We start from the raw sequence: 16849 nt of genomic DNA, 5'->3' as shown, positions 1-16849 counted from the left end.
TGCTGTGTTGAGATTGCTTTTCTTCTGTGTTGTTTTTTTTTTTTTAACTCAAACTTTGAAATCTGACTGGAAAATTCAGTGTGTTACATTCTTTTTTTTTTGATAATACAATGTACACTACAAACTATAGAGTTCTGAAGGGTGGCAGGAGTGCAGGGGAGGGATTTGCCCATAGTATGCTAAATTGAAAGAATATGTCTGTAAGATTTATATGGTTTAGCTCAAAGATATGCAGCATCTTGTTTCCTGTGTTTCCTGGGTAGTATGCTGGTGGGACACAAAGATAACATCAGAACATTAGCTTGCACTAAATGGAAAACATGCAACCATTTTAACCCTGTCTAAAGTCAGGAGAGGAGTTTGACAGATGTAACACTTAACTTGCAAGTCCATCATTTCTTAATGGCAAATATGAATTTTGAATGCCTAATAATTCGTACAATTATGGACAAATATGGACAAAGAGCCTTAAATGCTGTGTAATCTGTGGCTTCATGGTTTGTAAATGTTTTCTCTTTCTCTTTGCTGCAGGCCATTAATAATGTGACATGTAGGCTGAACAATAATAAATGACCATTGTTCTATTTACCTGCATCTCAGAAAAAATACATATATATTTTATCTTACTTTTCCACAGTGGACTGTTTAGGGAGGCCTCCTTAACTGCACAAAAATGCATGTTTTTGTTGCCTTTGAAGAATGACTTTGTTGTCCCCGTGAAAAACAAAGGTTTAAAAAAAAGAAGAAATTAGTGTATGTGATGATGATAAAAGTTCATTAAGAGACAGCAATGCTTTTTCAGGAAAGACTGATCTTTATTATAGATAAGAAGCTGCTTATAACATCCTACTTTACATAAAAATTATTGATGGTAAAATATGTAGTAGTAATTGTGACCATGCTGTACATGCAAAGGTAATGCACATTCATATACCAAGAATATACACAGAGAGTCCTTGAATGAACAAACCCTACAAGCAACCAAGGCGGTATCATAATGTTGGAAGTCCTTTCTTTCAGTCTTTCTTAAACTTTTGCATATTTCTGTTCACACATGTCCAAAGTACCAGAATGCTGCTTTATATATAATCCATATATTATTATCTACCTTTGTAGATTCATGTCAACAAGCGTTTGGTACCAAGGAATTAGTAATCATTATAATATATAATATATTATATTGGAAAAGAGAAGTAACCAATAGCTAAACAAAAAAAGACTCATGGGTTGCTTTTAAGATTCTTATCACTGCTTATTTCCAATATAGTTGTCTAAGTTTTCTGTCTGTAGAGATCTCACAGCCTTTCCAGGTCTTTTAATGAAGAAAACAAAAAATATAATGTATGCAAATTATTTTAGATTAACCAAGATTCATTTTATTTTTACAAAAATTCAAACTCCATTTTTATGTATAATCTTAAAAAAAAAAATCAAATTACATCAAGTAGGATGTATGTAGAAAGCTCTAAGGCTGGTTGTGAGTTAAATCTTTCAGACCACTAGCCACTAGACACATGGATAATCCATGTACAGATTAGCTGATCTGTCTTTATGTGAAAAATGTATGTATGATAAAAAATACATGGTTGAGTCAGATTTTTGTGGCTAGCAGTCTTTCATTCCAGAATGAATTATTCAATAAAAGACATTCAATAAAATTATACATTCAATAGTATATTCAGAATGAGTTGATAACTTTTTTCAGGGAATTTTGTATGTGTTTCTTTGCCATTATGTGACTCACTTGCGAACATTTTTGTCAGTGCAGGTGTATATTAAAAAGAGCATAGTCACCACAGGTGTATATTAAATAATTGCTAAATGTAAAGATATTAGCAACAAGAAAGTTGAGACTAACATTCTCACATTTTTAAAACCTGTGTAAATTACATCCTTTTGGAATTTCTATAATGCCAAATGCTAGACAGCATATTATGTAAAAAGCCCTAAAATAGAATCAATCAAGGATTACTTGTTGATAACCCATTAGTTATTTACACATTGCTCATCTGGAATAAAAGTAAGATAGTTTTATAGAATCAAAAGTTATCTTTGGATGTTTCTAGAAGTACAGTTAGCGAATAAGGATGTTTTAATTTCTGATTTTCCAGTTCATGGGTCATATTTGACCAACTGCTTTCATTAGAAGACATGCCACTTTGTTGAGCTATTTAGGAATTAAAAAGACTGTCTTAATTTAAAACAAGGAGCCTTTGTTTTAGTTGGTGACTGCCTTGTGAAATTTTTCAGTTCTCAGCGGGTTAACCAGGGAACAGGGGCAGAGTCATAATTGGCCTATTTAGAGTATTTTGCATGTGAATAGTGTGTTAGTGAAGCATTACTAAGTCTGTTGTGAGTGACATGGTGATTAGAATTTAGATTAGGGAAAACACATTCTGTACTTTATCAAGTACAGTAATTAGTTCAGTCAGTAAAAGTTGATTACAAGTAACGATAAAGTTAGATTTTTGGTACTTAATTTTAAAATTTCTTTATTAAATGGTAAATTTGTTCTTAATATAAATGGTAGTATCTGTACCTGTTTTATTGCATATCAGAATAATTAAAAGAACAATGTGTTCAGTGCAGAGTATAATCAGGGGATTTATATATTATGGGTAAGTTTCAATGTAGTTTATAGCAAATAGAATCTTACTCTTAGAAAATTGTTCTTCTTTCATACTCTCTTACAGATTAAAATTTGTCTTTTATTGTGGTCAGATACTGTTTCCTGCTATTTCATAAAAACTAGAGTCCTTTCTTGACTGAGTAGATTTTGCATTTGTGGATGTGTATCTTGTTAGTTATAATACAAACATAAACAAGATATACTTAAAAAGTCCTTTGCTGCTGCTGCTCTCCAATAGCCTGAGATATTTGGGGTTATTTTTTTCCCAATAACTTGGCAAATTAGCCAGGTTTTTTTTAGCAATGTGTAATTTTATTTTTACATCGTAATTAAATATTGTGTACTTAGCGTGTATATTTTGTATGGTATCTGCTTTGTGTATTTCATTCACAGACATGAAAATCTTCGATATAGTCAGATAGTCAATGTAGTAACTATTTTAATACACACTGAACCATAATATTAGCAACATGATAAAGGTTTTTTTGTTACCAAAAATATGTTCACAGGCACATTTTGTCTGTTGTGAAGAAAATGAATAGTACTCAAATATATTTCCTCAATGTAGCTTCAAAAGTTTGTGCTAAACAATGATCGTATTTGCATAAAAAGGCATAAGTCTACTTCAAAAGTAAGTAATTCTAGGTTTTTTTATTTTTTTTTTTAAAAAGAAATTACTCTATAAAGCATCCTTAGCAAAGGGAAAGACCCTGAACTGGAAATGTTTAATACTGTGTATTTTAAAAACTTGGAGGCTCTTAACTAGTATTTCAGTTTGCTTCATGCAGGTTTCTTTACATTGTTATTTTAAGCAATAAGAAATGGCTAATGGCCGGGAAAGTTAGATTTCACCATATCTATTTTTAAAATCTTTTAGCAAAGTCTCCTTGGAGGTGACATGGATATTGGCAACCCAGGAGCTCTCTCACCCACCAAACCTGGCTCTCAGTACTATCAGTATTCTAGCAATAACCCCCGAAGGAGGCCTCTTCACAGTACTTCTATGGGTGAGTTACTTCGTCTTGAACTTTTTTTTCCCCATTAAAAAATAACAATTGAAATTTCATTTTATTTAACAACATTTTATAGTAAAAGCAGTAATTTAACTGAAAATGACAGAGCATGCTTGTACTTTCAGCTGGCAATACAAACTGGATTTTTTTAATGTTAGCTGATTCTTTGCTTCCCCTTGGTTGCACACACAAGGGTCCTTTTTAAAACAAAACCATGTAAGGCGGGAACAAATTATCTAACACACCAAATCTACACGTTCACTATTTCCCGGCAACTTTCCATCAAACTTCCTGATCTCAGTAAGTAGCAATGGTGTCCATTTTATTTTACCAAAATGCTAGAAGTCTAGACTAAAGCTGTAAAAAGCATAATCAGGTAGCTTGTTGTTCAGCAAATTTCAAAGAAAACATGTCTTACAATGACAGGTTTCAGAGTAGCAGCCGTGTTAGTCTGTATTCGCAAAAAGAAAAGGAGTACTTGTGGCACCTTAGAGACTAACAAATTTATTTGCGCATAAGCTTTCGTGAGCTACAGCTCACTTCATCGGATGCATTCAGTGGAAAATACAGTGGGGAGATTTATATACATAGAGAACATGAAACAATGGGTGTTACGTGTTTTAACAATGTCTTACAATGGCATTTTATCTTTTTTTTCAGAAGTACAAACAAAGAAAGTTCGAAAAGTTCCTCCAGGTTTACCATCATCGGTAAGTACTGCTTGTCTGCCAAGCTTGTTTGTGTTGTCTTTTGCTTTGTTTGATCAAAAGGGGTTATAAATGAATCCAATTGCAAGCTCATAGAGCATTTATCAGTAAACACTGTAGACAAGGTAAGGATAGTCTAAAAATCTTGTCACTTGACCAAACTTTGAAGTGATTAATTACACGATGAGGACAAATGTTTCTTGGTCATGTTGATTTTCAGCAGGGAAAACTCCAAAGAGAGCTCTGGAAAGATGCCTGAAGTTTGGGTAGTTACCTGTATGTGGCTCTGGATAGAATGAGCATTAGTTTCACGTGTTGGTTAACTTCTTTGTCAGTATTATGATGATTTATGGATTTGCATTTTAAAAGAGATTTGTGGAAAGGATTTATGAGAAATTTACATGGGTCTAAGCCCAGAATACAGGGAGAACATCTTTATTTTCTACTGAGGTACCTGAATTAGAGTTATAAAAGTAACTGCATCGGTAGCTGTCTGCATGTGTGATACCAGGTGTCAACCAGTGGAATCCAGCTGTTGCCAAAGGCATTACAGGTTATTTAATAAATAAAGATATAGTCAATAATTACCCAGATTCCCACTCTCCTCCCGCACCAAATATGATGTATACTTGTAATGAATATCCTTGATTAATTTTTTTGTGGGACTATGGATACTATCTCAGCTAAATAGATACATTTTTTTTTCAGTGCTTACCTTGAAATCGATATCACAGGCAATTAAACACTGAAAAGTCTTTTCAGTGGTATATAATCGTTTCTTATGTGATCCAAATAACTTTTCATTTGATTTTTCTCGTCTACCAAAATTTGATAGATTCTTCTTTTTCTTCTTCTTTTTATTTTTACTGAAAAAAAGCTTAACAAATGTATATTGCAGTTTTTAAAAGTATTTATCTCGGCATAATGTACTGTAAATTGATAATAGCCTTAATAGAGACGATAAAGTATTACAATAAATATAGCTTGTAAGTTTTAGTTGGCTAAGAATTATATTTTTCTCTGCACCTTTCTATTAGTTTTGTTTGTGCTGCACTATTATATAGGTTGATAAAGCATTACATCTGTGCTAAAATATATTGGATAGATTTTCAATCAATAGCTGTAAACAAAAAAATCTTATACTGAAAAACGGACAAATTTTTTCACGTCATAACGATATTTCCATTATCTATAAATGTGTGTATTAGGAAGACTTAAGTGGTAATCAGTCTTGCAGAATATATGAACAAATTAACATGTTAATCTGAGATGGACTTTTTGTTTTTATTGTAAACCCAATTAAAATTGAAGTTTACAAACGAACATGTTTTAAAGAGGCACACTTACTCCTGTGAATGTGAGAAACTGTAGTCTCACTACTACTCATCTTAGAAATAATAAAATTGAAATCTGAAAGGGACAGACTATGAATATCACCATTTAAATATGAGAGGCGAGGTGGCTGAGGTAATAATATCTTTCATTGGACCCACTCCTGTTGGTGAGAGAGACAAGCTTAGAAGAGCTCTGTGTAAATCTGAAAGCTTGTCTCTCTCGCCATCAGAAGTGGGTCCAATAACAGATATTACCTCACCCACCTTGTCTCTCCAATATCCTGGGACCAACATGGCTACAACAACACTGCATACAATTAATTTAAATGTTCCAGTTATTGTTTTCTTTGTGATATTGGACATATGTGAATATGTGTCATTTTATTGTTGAAATATGGAAATTGTGAAAACAAATTTGCTAGTAATAGACATTTTTTATTAAAAAGTCACTGTACCTATTTTTAAAGTTTACTTAGCTATGTATTTTTACTGGCCTTTTACAGAAATAGTTAATATCCCCTCAAAGGTTTTTGTGAGTGTTTTATGCTTGAAGTTAGCCGTGGATTTAATTTAGATGAAACTTTAACTTTTAATAGCTTATATGACAACTTCAAATGATATATTCCTCACAGCTGTTTACATTTTGAAGCAAGCCAGTACATAATATGGATAATATTAAATACAGTAGAATGTACCTTTGAATGTTCTGGAATGGCAGAATAGCTTTGTGCTGTAAAAGCCACATACTTGCCGTAAGGCAGAAATGCTTAAAGATGCAGTGCTCTATTTTCTGTCTTATATTTAAAATTAACAATTTGCTTTTTCCAGGATTCAGAATTGTGCATATTTCTTTCTGATACACAGTCTATTTGTGTGCTATATTGTCTGTTTTCTACTTGCTTAATCATTGTCATACAACAATTTTCCATAATTTCTTATGAATTAAAAGTATTTCCCTGTAGACAGCTGACCACTTCAGGACAATTACACTGATACTGTTATATTCTTGTCATAAGGAGAGAGTTTTATTATGATGGTGTCTGCAGTCTAGTCTCACTGTGGAGATAAGGTTGGTAGGTGTTTCTATTAGAAACCTCTACAGTCAGGGGCTTAAAACTCTGCAGTGAAAGTTTGCTTTGGGCAGATTCTGAACTCACAAGAACCAGAAGCATTTGACTTTTTTGCACAATGGTATCAAACCTCTTCCTCGTTTAAACCTTTTTTAAAAAATTGTATTTTACATTATTGAAATACTTAACCTTTTAAACTCTCATAAAACCTGTTTGTTTGTTTTTTAAATAATATTTCTAGGCCAAATAATTCTTAAGGTGGACTATACACCCTTAAGTATGTGAAATTTGAAATTGTGTTTTACTAGGCGTACAGTAAACAAAACAAAACCCGCAACCTCCCCCACTCATTTTTCCCCCAAATACTTTAATTGTACAGTGTTACCTAATCAGAATATGTGATAAATTAAATGTAAATGTTCAGTGACAAGAATATAACAAAGATTCTTAGAGATGCATAACATAAGTGTGTTTGTATAAATATAACTTTGGCTTTGTGCTATACATTAATATATATCATGAGAAACCATTTGCAAACTTCATAGATTTAATCTGAGCCATTGTCATCTCTAAAAGAATAATGCATCTTTTAAAAGAATCAGAGTTTATGTATGTGATACATCTTGCAACATTAGCCTAGATGAGACTATTATGTTGGATAAACAATAGGCATTTATAAATTGAGTAAATAGATTACATTATATTTAGCTGATAGGATGAAAATATTATTGTCTTTCTATTAAAATGCTTGTATTAAATTGGTCTCAGTATTATTTATACGATGGGTTACAAAGGATTTTGGGGAGCAGTTTCAGCTGGTTGAATATATAAATGCTCTTACACAAAATTTCTGCGATCGGTTGTAACAAATACATTGTCTCTGGCTTTTACTGATGGTTGATTTTGAATGCAAAGGCAATTAAACTGTAAAAATAATCAGAGTTCAAATAATATTAGGTTCTGAGTTAAACACAAAGTCAAGAAGTTCAGAGTTAAGGCTCAAATGTCATCTTTAAAAATTCACCCTATTGTGACAAGGTGCATTCCAAACAGTGCATGATCTGCCTTGTCTTTATTCAGAAACACTGCAGTGACTGTGGGGGAAAGAAAACATAAGTCTGGCCTCCACAGCAAGCTCCAGTCTGGGAGAATGAATGAATGAATGACACTTTTCATCTTACGATCTCAAAGCACTTTATCACCACTGTGTATCTGAGCCCTTATTCCAGCTGAAGTGCAGCCACCATTGGGGACTCTACATACGTTTTATTGCAAGAAGAGGACAAACTTGTAACTTGGGGTGGAATAATATTTTTCAACCCTAAAAACTGGATTTAAATAAGTATTCAAGTCCCAGAATGTTGTTTCATACCAACATACTCTATACTTACCGAATATTATGTTACCTAATCAATCTTCCTAGGTAAATCAGCATGCTATTTCACATAGCATGTACAAAATATCTTTCCGTAACACATTCACGTTGCCCTTTGTGAAGAATATCTCCGCTTCTTTCATGGTTTCAGGAACTCGTGCCAATTTCAAATTTCAAGTCTGGATTTGTTTTCCACATCGTCAGTTTGACCTAGTTTTCAGAACATTGTATTGGTAGTTAGGAGATCTAGATTCTGTTCCTCACTCTGCTTGGCTTATGGTGTTAATTTGAACATGTCACAACATCTTTGTGCCTCAGTTTCATATGTAAATAGGGTGACAGTACTTCCTTTGACTCTCTGGATTATAATCTCTTGGGACAAGAAGTGTCTCTTAGTATGTGCTTGTACAATGCCTAGCATAAAGGGACCCAGACCTCTGGGTGTGTAGGTCCTATCATAATAAAAATAATTACAGTATCTACCTTTGTAAAGGGCTTTGCAAACCTTTGATGAAATCTGCTGTCGAAGTTTATTAGCCAGCACATTCCAGTCCAAAATATTCCTGATTCTTCTGTATTTTTATCTCCTTATCTTTCCTTCTGTAACCTGAATCTTTTATCCATTTTGGTTACTGGCAGTTTAATCACATCTGACCTTTTACTAATATATATACCTAGTGCTCATGAAGTATATCTGATATTGCTTACTCCTCTTATCTTGACTACTGGAAAATTGAGAGCAAAACACAACGGGCCATACGGTTCCCTCCATCTCCATGAGTGAAGGGAATGAAATCTGGCATATGCCTTCATAAATAGGATGGACGCAAAAGTGAGGAATGGTTTCTTTTCATACTCTATGCCTCCTATCCAGAGGGTCCAGGAGGGGAAAGTGTAGGGCTGGCTACACTAGCCTTTCACCAGCTAGAGATTCCCCTAATCCTTAAATTGCCAGCTCACCCAACTTAGATCTTCTTTTGCATACATTGAGAGCCACAACTTTGCCCATGGAGTCTGGGAGTGAAAAGATCATTCGTTAATTCACCTCCTTGACATGCAGTTTTGCAACAAGAGCTATTTGTCTGAAGCGAGTATTTTATTATGATTATTTATTTCTTTTATAATATATACCAGTGGTTCCCAAACTAGGGGCGCCGCTTGTTCAAGAAAAGCCCCTGGCAGGTTGGGCCGGTTTGTTTACCTGCCACGTCCGCAGGTTCGGCTGATCGCGGCTCCCACTGGTCGCAGTTCTCCGCTCCAGGCCAATGGGGGCTGTGGGAAGGGCGGCCAGCGCGTCCTTCGGCCCGTGCCGCTTCCCGCAGCTCCCATTGGCTGAGAACGGCGAACCGCAGCCAGTGGGAGCTGCGATCGGCTGAACCTGCAGACGCAGCAGGTAAACAAACCGGCCTGGCCTGCCAGGGGCTTTCCCTCAACAAGCGGCACCCCTAGTTTGGAAACCACTGGTAGATACAGCGTAGAGCACTTCCAGTATCTTCTGCACTATTGAAAGGAAGATATGTTCTCTGCCTCAGTGAATTTATGATCTAAACTGGACACAGACAAAATAGTTATGGCACATAATACACCAGATGAAAGTTCAGTCTCTTAGCCCTGTGGGCATGTTGGGGAAAATCGTTCTTGAAAGTCTTTGTGAAACAAGTGTGCTTTAAAAAGGGATGTGAATGGAGCATGGTCATATGGAAGAAGGGAAAAAATGGCATTCCAAGCTTAGGATGTGGAATGAAAGAAAATGTGAAAATGAGACTAGAAGGAAAGAGAGAGCAGTTAGAAGGGATATTTTGGAGGAGCCTACTGGATGAGTAGTATGCAGAAATAAAGAACAAAGATATATGCTGTATGGTGAATTGAGTAAAGCCTTAAGGGTCAGGTTAGAGTTTAAGGTTTAAGCAGATTTGAGGTTTCATAAGCTTAAGTGCCATCCATCACAACGACTTTGTACCCGAGAACTAAAGGTCTATGCAGGTCTTAAAACCTACTAGCTATTGCAACAGCTGCCAGGAACAGAGTAAAAATGTTGAGGATAACTTTAAAAGGACTGAAGAGGGAGAAGCTCAGAAAAAGAGAAATCACGGCATTCCCTCCAGACACTCATATGCTCTAGTGAGGCTTGTGGCTGCTGAGGATGAAACCAGGTCACCATTTCAAACAATGGCTGCTTGTAAGTTTTCCAAGCCTTAAGTTATCTTTCTCTGTAATGAAGCTTTCCAGTAACATGAACAAGCCTACTTGATATCTTTAGTAATCTGATTTTCTCTCTTCTGTGTGGTGTTATTTTAGTCTTATAAATCGTGTTATTAAAAGCAATAATTATTGCATCTGATGAAGTGAGCTGTAGCTCACGAAAGCTTATGCTCAAATAAATTTGTTAGTCTCTAAGGTGCCACAAGTACTCCTTTTCTTTTTGCGAATACAGACTAACACGGCTGCTACTCTGAAACCTGTATAATTCAGTAGTTCTCAACCATCTCCATACTGGGATCTTCTTTTCACCATCAGAACTGTGATGTTTTGGGGATCACCTAGGCCAGTGAGGGCTTCTATCACCACTTGCCCTATAGCTTGAGGAGCCTAAATGCTGTACTGCTATGGCTCAGATCCCTGACATTAGTGCCCAGCCCATAATCACAGGGTCTCACCCTGGCTTCTGCCAGCCTAGTTACGCCTTGAAAGGTGACATCAACGCCCTTCCAGTCCTGCATCTCCTGGCTGGAGCCTGGGCTTTAGGATTTTTCAGGGTGGGAGATCTGAGCCCAGAAGTCTACACAGAAATGAAACAGCCCCGCAGCTCGAGCCCTGTGAACTGAAGTTGGCTAGCATAGGCCAGCCGTGGGTTTTTCTTTGCTTGTAGACAGAGCCTATCTTAGATATGATCCACTTTCTAATACAAGTTACCTGTTCCCTTTTTACATTTCCCCAACATATCTCCTAAGTGAATGGGGGATCCAGTGTTTCACAAAAAGAAAAGGAGTACTTGTGGCACCTTAGAGACTAACCAATTTATTGGAGCATAAGCTTTTGTGAGCTACAGCTCACTTCACAGACAGCTTCCTACCTAGAGGTTGGCTCTCAGTTTCTGGTTGCCTTTCACTTCAAACCCCTTCCATTTTAAAAGGGTTCGCAGTTTGTTTTTTCTTCAGTCATTATAGATATTCAAAGTGGGGAAATCCCTAATTGTCTCAGTGTCTTCCCATTAACTCTAATGGTCCATCAGTTGTCTCTTCCTGGGTTGTACCAAGCTAAGTGCTTGGAGCAATTCTCATCTGGTTGGGGAGGCAGCCCCTGACTGACCAGCACCTGCTGTAAGGTGAAGGTGAAACTGCACCACCGATTATGAGCACAGTTTTCTTTCTATATACAAATACATAAATTCATAACCACAATCTATATTTATCTCATAATGGCCATCAAGTTCAGAACATTACAAGAGTTCGTAAAAGACCTTACACAATATACTTTTATAATACAGTACTGCAGTATGCAGTTAGTTGCTTTGACTACTTATTTTTGGGGTTTAAACCTGCTGAGTTCTCCCCTTGGAGTGTCTGGACCCTGACTGTCACAAGGTCCATCCCAGGATCCCTTGGCCATCTGGCTGGTGCTTCCTTCTGGAAGAGTAGGGATGTTGCAATCAGTTGATACCTGTTTTTAACCTTCCCAGGAGGAGATGCAATCCCCCAGGTTGAGCAGTCTATGTTCTATGCTGTCTCTGGAGAGAAGCATTCAGAGTAAGCCAATGCTGATCAGTGGAACATTCAGCAAAGGCAGAACCACTTTCAGCAAGGAAAATCCTGAAGTCTTTTCTGAGCTCTAGCAAGTTATTTAAAACTTTGCCCCATGCAAGTCAACAAATTTCGTTACGGAACAGGAGCTGCTGATATTGAGTGCCCATTTCTTCCAATAAGATAGCGAAGAGGCTTTAATAGAGTTTGCAACTTTAACATTCTCATTAGGTACCTTTTCCAGTTCCACTGGTATTGTCTTTGCCACCAAAGCTTCTTGGTCCAAATGGCTTGGAGTGCAATTCTAGTCACAAAGCCACTGTGTTTGGTGTCATAGCTTGGGCTCCATCAATGAAAATACCAATAAAGCAAAGCAAAGCCAATCCAGATGCAAAAACTGATTTTTAAAGCTTCAGATTATTTTCTTCCTATCACATTACCATGGCATTTCCTGTCAGTGATAGAATCTCTGGGGGTGGCCCACTCATACCAGACAAATATTAAAAATAGGGCAGAAGAAGACACATCTGTAATGTCATCCAGTTGTATTGAGAAGTACAGGCTTCTTTTAAACAGCTGTTCCTAAACACCTGTAACTGTGTAATGAATTCATCAGCTGACTGCATCTTTGGCGAAGGAGTCTGCTTTGACTTCTCTGCAGATCAGTCAAGCAGATCCCAACATCCAAAATGCAGGGTGTGTTGAGTGTTTCCCTAATTATTTGAGGGATACTAGTAATGTGATGCTCGAAGAGCTTTCATTTATGGAACTGCCACTTAATAAAAGTCTTCTAATTTTGTATACCCATAAGCTTTCAGATGAAAAAGTCAGTGGGTTTCTTTTAGTAAAGATGGATGTTTGGTCTCCAGATGAGTCAATGGGCCCTCCTTTAAATGTCTGTAAGCATGCACCAGAATCTTTTGCTAGCTACTGCAACAACTGCTTTGAAGTACTAGAGTAGCTGTCTTGGTCTGAGTTCGTCAGAGAGGGAAGTCAGCCTGGAATCCATAGAAGAGGGAAGATAAGGAGGATGGCTGCAGTGGCACTGCTGTCTGGCTCCATGGAACAGTGCAAGGAGCAGGCACTATAATCCAGGTATCTTGCCCTTGGGGGGCAAACTGGACACCCAAAAAAGCCAGCTGGTTCCAGCAGATCTGGGCCAATGTGTTGGGCACCTGGCTGCAATAAAACTGCAAAATGAAAAAATTCCAAATGCCGTGTTTGCAAGAGCATAGGGTCCACAGGGCCTTCGCTGAGATGAATGGGACCAGTTTGTACCTCTTACATTTATTCTTGCAGACTCTTGGCAGATTCAGTCAGGCATCACTGCATAGATTGATTCTTGGTTCATGTTTTCAAGGGTATTTCTATCACCATAAGGACTAGTCATTTTTTTAAAATAGAAGTTTTAAAAGTAGAGGAAAAGAGAGGAAGGGTTGTAGCCTTCCAGGTGGTCATGACAACGGGGTCAGCACCCCATTGTGCTAAACACTGCACAACACATGGTAAGAGACACTCCTTGCCCTGAAGAGTTTACAGCCAAAACAAAGAGTAGGGGAAAGCAAATAGCTCACTTCTGTTGATGGAGAAAAAAGGCATAGAGACATTAGGTGACTTACCCAAAGCCTGTGGCAGAGCCAGGTTTTGAAACCAGGTTTCTTCAGTCCCACTCTTAACTACAAGACCATCCCTGCTCTTTATGCATCACATTTAAGGGTGGCCCTATTCATAGTGGAAGCATATTTCTTACATAATGTTGAGTATGCAACACTCTTAAGAGCTTTGACCTCATTATCTGGGCAGAAAAGTGAGTGTATGACTCAGTCCCAGAGCCTAGGGAAACCTCTATCTTATTCCAAAGCCAAGATAATGAAAATGCTACTGTGATGCCACTTGGAATTTCCCTAAAGCTTAGGTCTAGGTGTGTGGGTTTCCTATGGGAAGGACATGTTATTGGATGGGAGAGAGAAGTCTGTGATAACTTTGCTGAGGAGAGCTGGGGAGCAGAGAACTAGGAGACATTCAGTTTATGCTTTCCCTGTATATTTGAATGTATGCTAATATTAAACATTAGAGGAGGACTAAGCTATTCTTAAAAAGCCAGCCTTATGAATTGTCCTAAACCTTAGCTTCAGATATCCAATTTAACCAAATGGGAGTTTTTCAAATCAATTTGGATAAGTGTGTTTCCTATCTGTTCAAATGCTTCTGCTGCTGCCAGTGGTCCGCCCACTATGAAATCTAACTCATAAAATGAACGGTTTGGTGGGTTCTCAGCATCATCACTGCTGGCAGCATCTTCTGGGCTGAATGCCATCTTCAGATGTCATGCATCCTGGGGCTTCCCTGGGGTTAGAAGTGTGCAGTGTTTTCTGGGTTATCACTGACCCAAGGAAGCCCTGCAATACTTGAGTTGAAAATGGCAGCAAGCCTAGCAGTGAATGCCAGACTTGCTGAAATCCCATTATGGATTTGGTAGAATATCAGCAAAGGTGGTGGGATCTGTTAGGGGTATGTCTGAAATGACCTTCAGTTAGATCAGAGATGGAGGACAGATGAAGTGGAGAAAGATAAAATATTCATAAAGAGTGTTGGGTTTCATGACTGGGTCCAGGGTAGGAGGAACAACCAGAGCACTCGGAAGGAAGGAAGCAGAATAGGGGGTTGGGTGGAGGAGTTAGGTGATGGGTTGGGAAGAAAGAGGAACTAATTTGGGGATATTTGCTAGAACATTTTTATATAATTGAGTAAATACTGAGGGCTGGTGAAGTGAGGGCTAAAGTGCTTAGCTAGGTCCACAGCAGTCTGGCTAGAGGACTACTGCAATGTGCTGCTGAGCACTGTGTGTAGTGCTCCTCTGCCTAAGAGCAGTGTATACGTTATTACAAGTGCTGACTAGCGTGGGCCACTCATAGCAGCTTATGGACGTGTCCTCTGTTCTCAGAATCCCCATCACCGGTAGGCCATGTTATGCACCTCTCTGTATATACTTCATGCAACATCAGAGGACGCCCATCATCCAATGCCCACATAACACACAGTGCTGCCTTACATCCTTTCTCAACCTTCTACACCGTGTATCCCAGGGCAAAATCAAGCCCCTACTTCATTTTTCATACGAACATTTCTAGTATGTTAACTTGAACTGGCACTTTTACAATTAGAAATCCTGTTTAGGGTTTTCTTGATTTGCAATATTTCTTTAAACTTTTTTCAAATACATTACTATATCAGAATCTACTGTAAACTAGTGAGTTGGTTGATTAAAAGATGTGCTGAAAATTGTGGCACTGGAAAGTATAAAGCATTTCTTTAGAGTCAAAAGTGCTTTGTGGTTTTTGTCTGTCCGTCTCCCCCCCCGCCTCAACACACTAAAATGCAGTGAAGCTGTTGATAAAACTGTGTGTGTGTTTAAATAAATTATATAGAATTCTTTAAACACACAATAGCATTTGAAACGAATGGTATGGTTTTTTACGCCTGGGCCTTAAATGTTTTAACTTCTAATAAAATGTAGTGCAAAATTCATACAGTTCTAAATATTTAACTGTTTGGGCCCAAAACAGCAGTAATGAAGGACTATTCTTAGTAGCTGGTAACACAGGCATATGGTTATTGTGGATTTTATTGTTTTGCTTAAGCATAGACTCCCTCTTCAGAGTAATGTAGGTAGTGCAGAGGACAGCAAAGTGTTTCTCATGGACTTAGGGCTTTGGCCATTGAATACAGAGGATTCCTAAATGCCTGCTATAAATTCAAACTGAGATACTGTAAGTACCCAGCATATTTTTTTTTCTTAGGCAGCACTTTTAGCATTGTTGTTTTTGCATAGCAGCATTTACTCTTCCTACTGGAATTATGGTTGTATTGGAACCTGCATATTGCACCCTATTCATGGGGAGTTTGTGCATATTCCTTGGGCTGAAACTTGATATGCAAAATTTCAGTGTAATGTATTTTCCCCTCTTTCATTAAAGCATATATATATATATATATATATATATATACACACACACACATATATATAGTGGAGCTCTCCTAGTGAAACAGAATTCTCTGAAATTCCCTATATAATAAAGAAGAATGAAAGGAGTGGTGACTCTGGACTTAGTGAAATTGCTTCATGAAACAAAAATTGTCACTATGGACCCGATCCTGCAAAGTGTCCATTGAAACCCATGGAACTCCATTTGGGAATGTATGTGTGCCCAGTCTTAAACTTTCACAGGATCTGTAAAGGCATTTCACTGTTCTGTTTTCTGTTTGTTGCTTTGTTTTGTTCAAATGGGACATGAATTGAATGTCTGCTGTAATGAAAAGAAATGGCTTATATACAAAGGAAAGAAAATGAGATTTGTAGATCCACCCTTAGGGTCATATTCTGCCTCTAGTTACACCCATTGAATCCCGGTGCTAACGGAGGAAGTCAGGGGGATTGCACAAGTGCAAATGAGGGAAGAATTTGGCACTTAGTCTTCTCTTTGAACTTGTGCTTTGGGGAATAATTTTTAGTACAAGACATTTAGAGAGGAAAAATGGCTCCTTTCTATTTCTTTCTCTATGTAGTAGGTAACTTCAGATTCTTTTAAATATTTCTAGTGGACAGTATTTGGGAATTCTGGTATTTGCTTTGGGAATTCTGTTCTTGGGAAGTCTTTTGTTTTAAATTTTTTATTCCATCCAAAAACTAAATGAATATGTAGAAGGGGGAAAGATCACATTAATGAAAAAGTTAATCATGAACTTTATGGGATCCTATCAACACCAGTCTGACTTACTTAAGTTTGCTAGCAAAGTTCATGTAATTCTTTATATCACAATTCTTTATATTTTTGCTGTAAAGTATTTTTACATTTTCACTGAAAAGGTAAATATGCAGAAATACTTTTTGTCATGATGATTAGATTAGATTTTAAAAAACCTGCACAAATTACACTAATAATTATTAATGTGTTTAAATGTCTAGCGAAGCATCCATGAA

General features: G+C 37.2%; 1 protein-coding gene across 21 annotated transcripts in view; it reads left to right on the top strand.

Moving 5' to 3' along the window:
* The window catches only part of TCF4 (transcription factor 4), a 315197-nt gene that overhangs the window by 190686 nt on the left and 107662 nt on the right, over positions 1-16849 (top strand). For all 21 annotated transcript variants that reach the window (XM_043546602.1, XM_043546604.1, XM_037902556.2 and 18 more), the window contains 2 exons: positions 3507-3636; positions 4303-4352. In XM_043546602.1, the coding sequence (XP_043402537.1) occupies positions 3507-3636; positions 4303-4352 (180 nt within the window). The remainder of the gene's footprint in view (positions 1-3506; positions 3637-4302; positions 4353-16849) is intronic.

Source organism: Chelonia mydas, chromosome 5 (assembly GCF_015237465.2).
Source record: "Chelonia mydas isolate rCheMyd1 chromosome 5, rCheMyd1.pri.v2, whole genome shotgun sequence".
NCBI lineage: Eukaryota > Metazoa > Chordata > Testudines > Cheloniidae > Chelonia > Chelonia mydas.
Note: the sequence above shows the minus strand (reverse complement) of the source record. Positions and strands in the feature narration are given on the sequence as shown.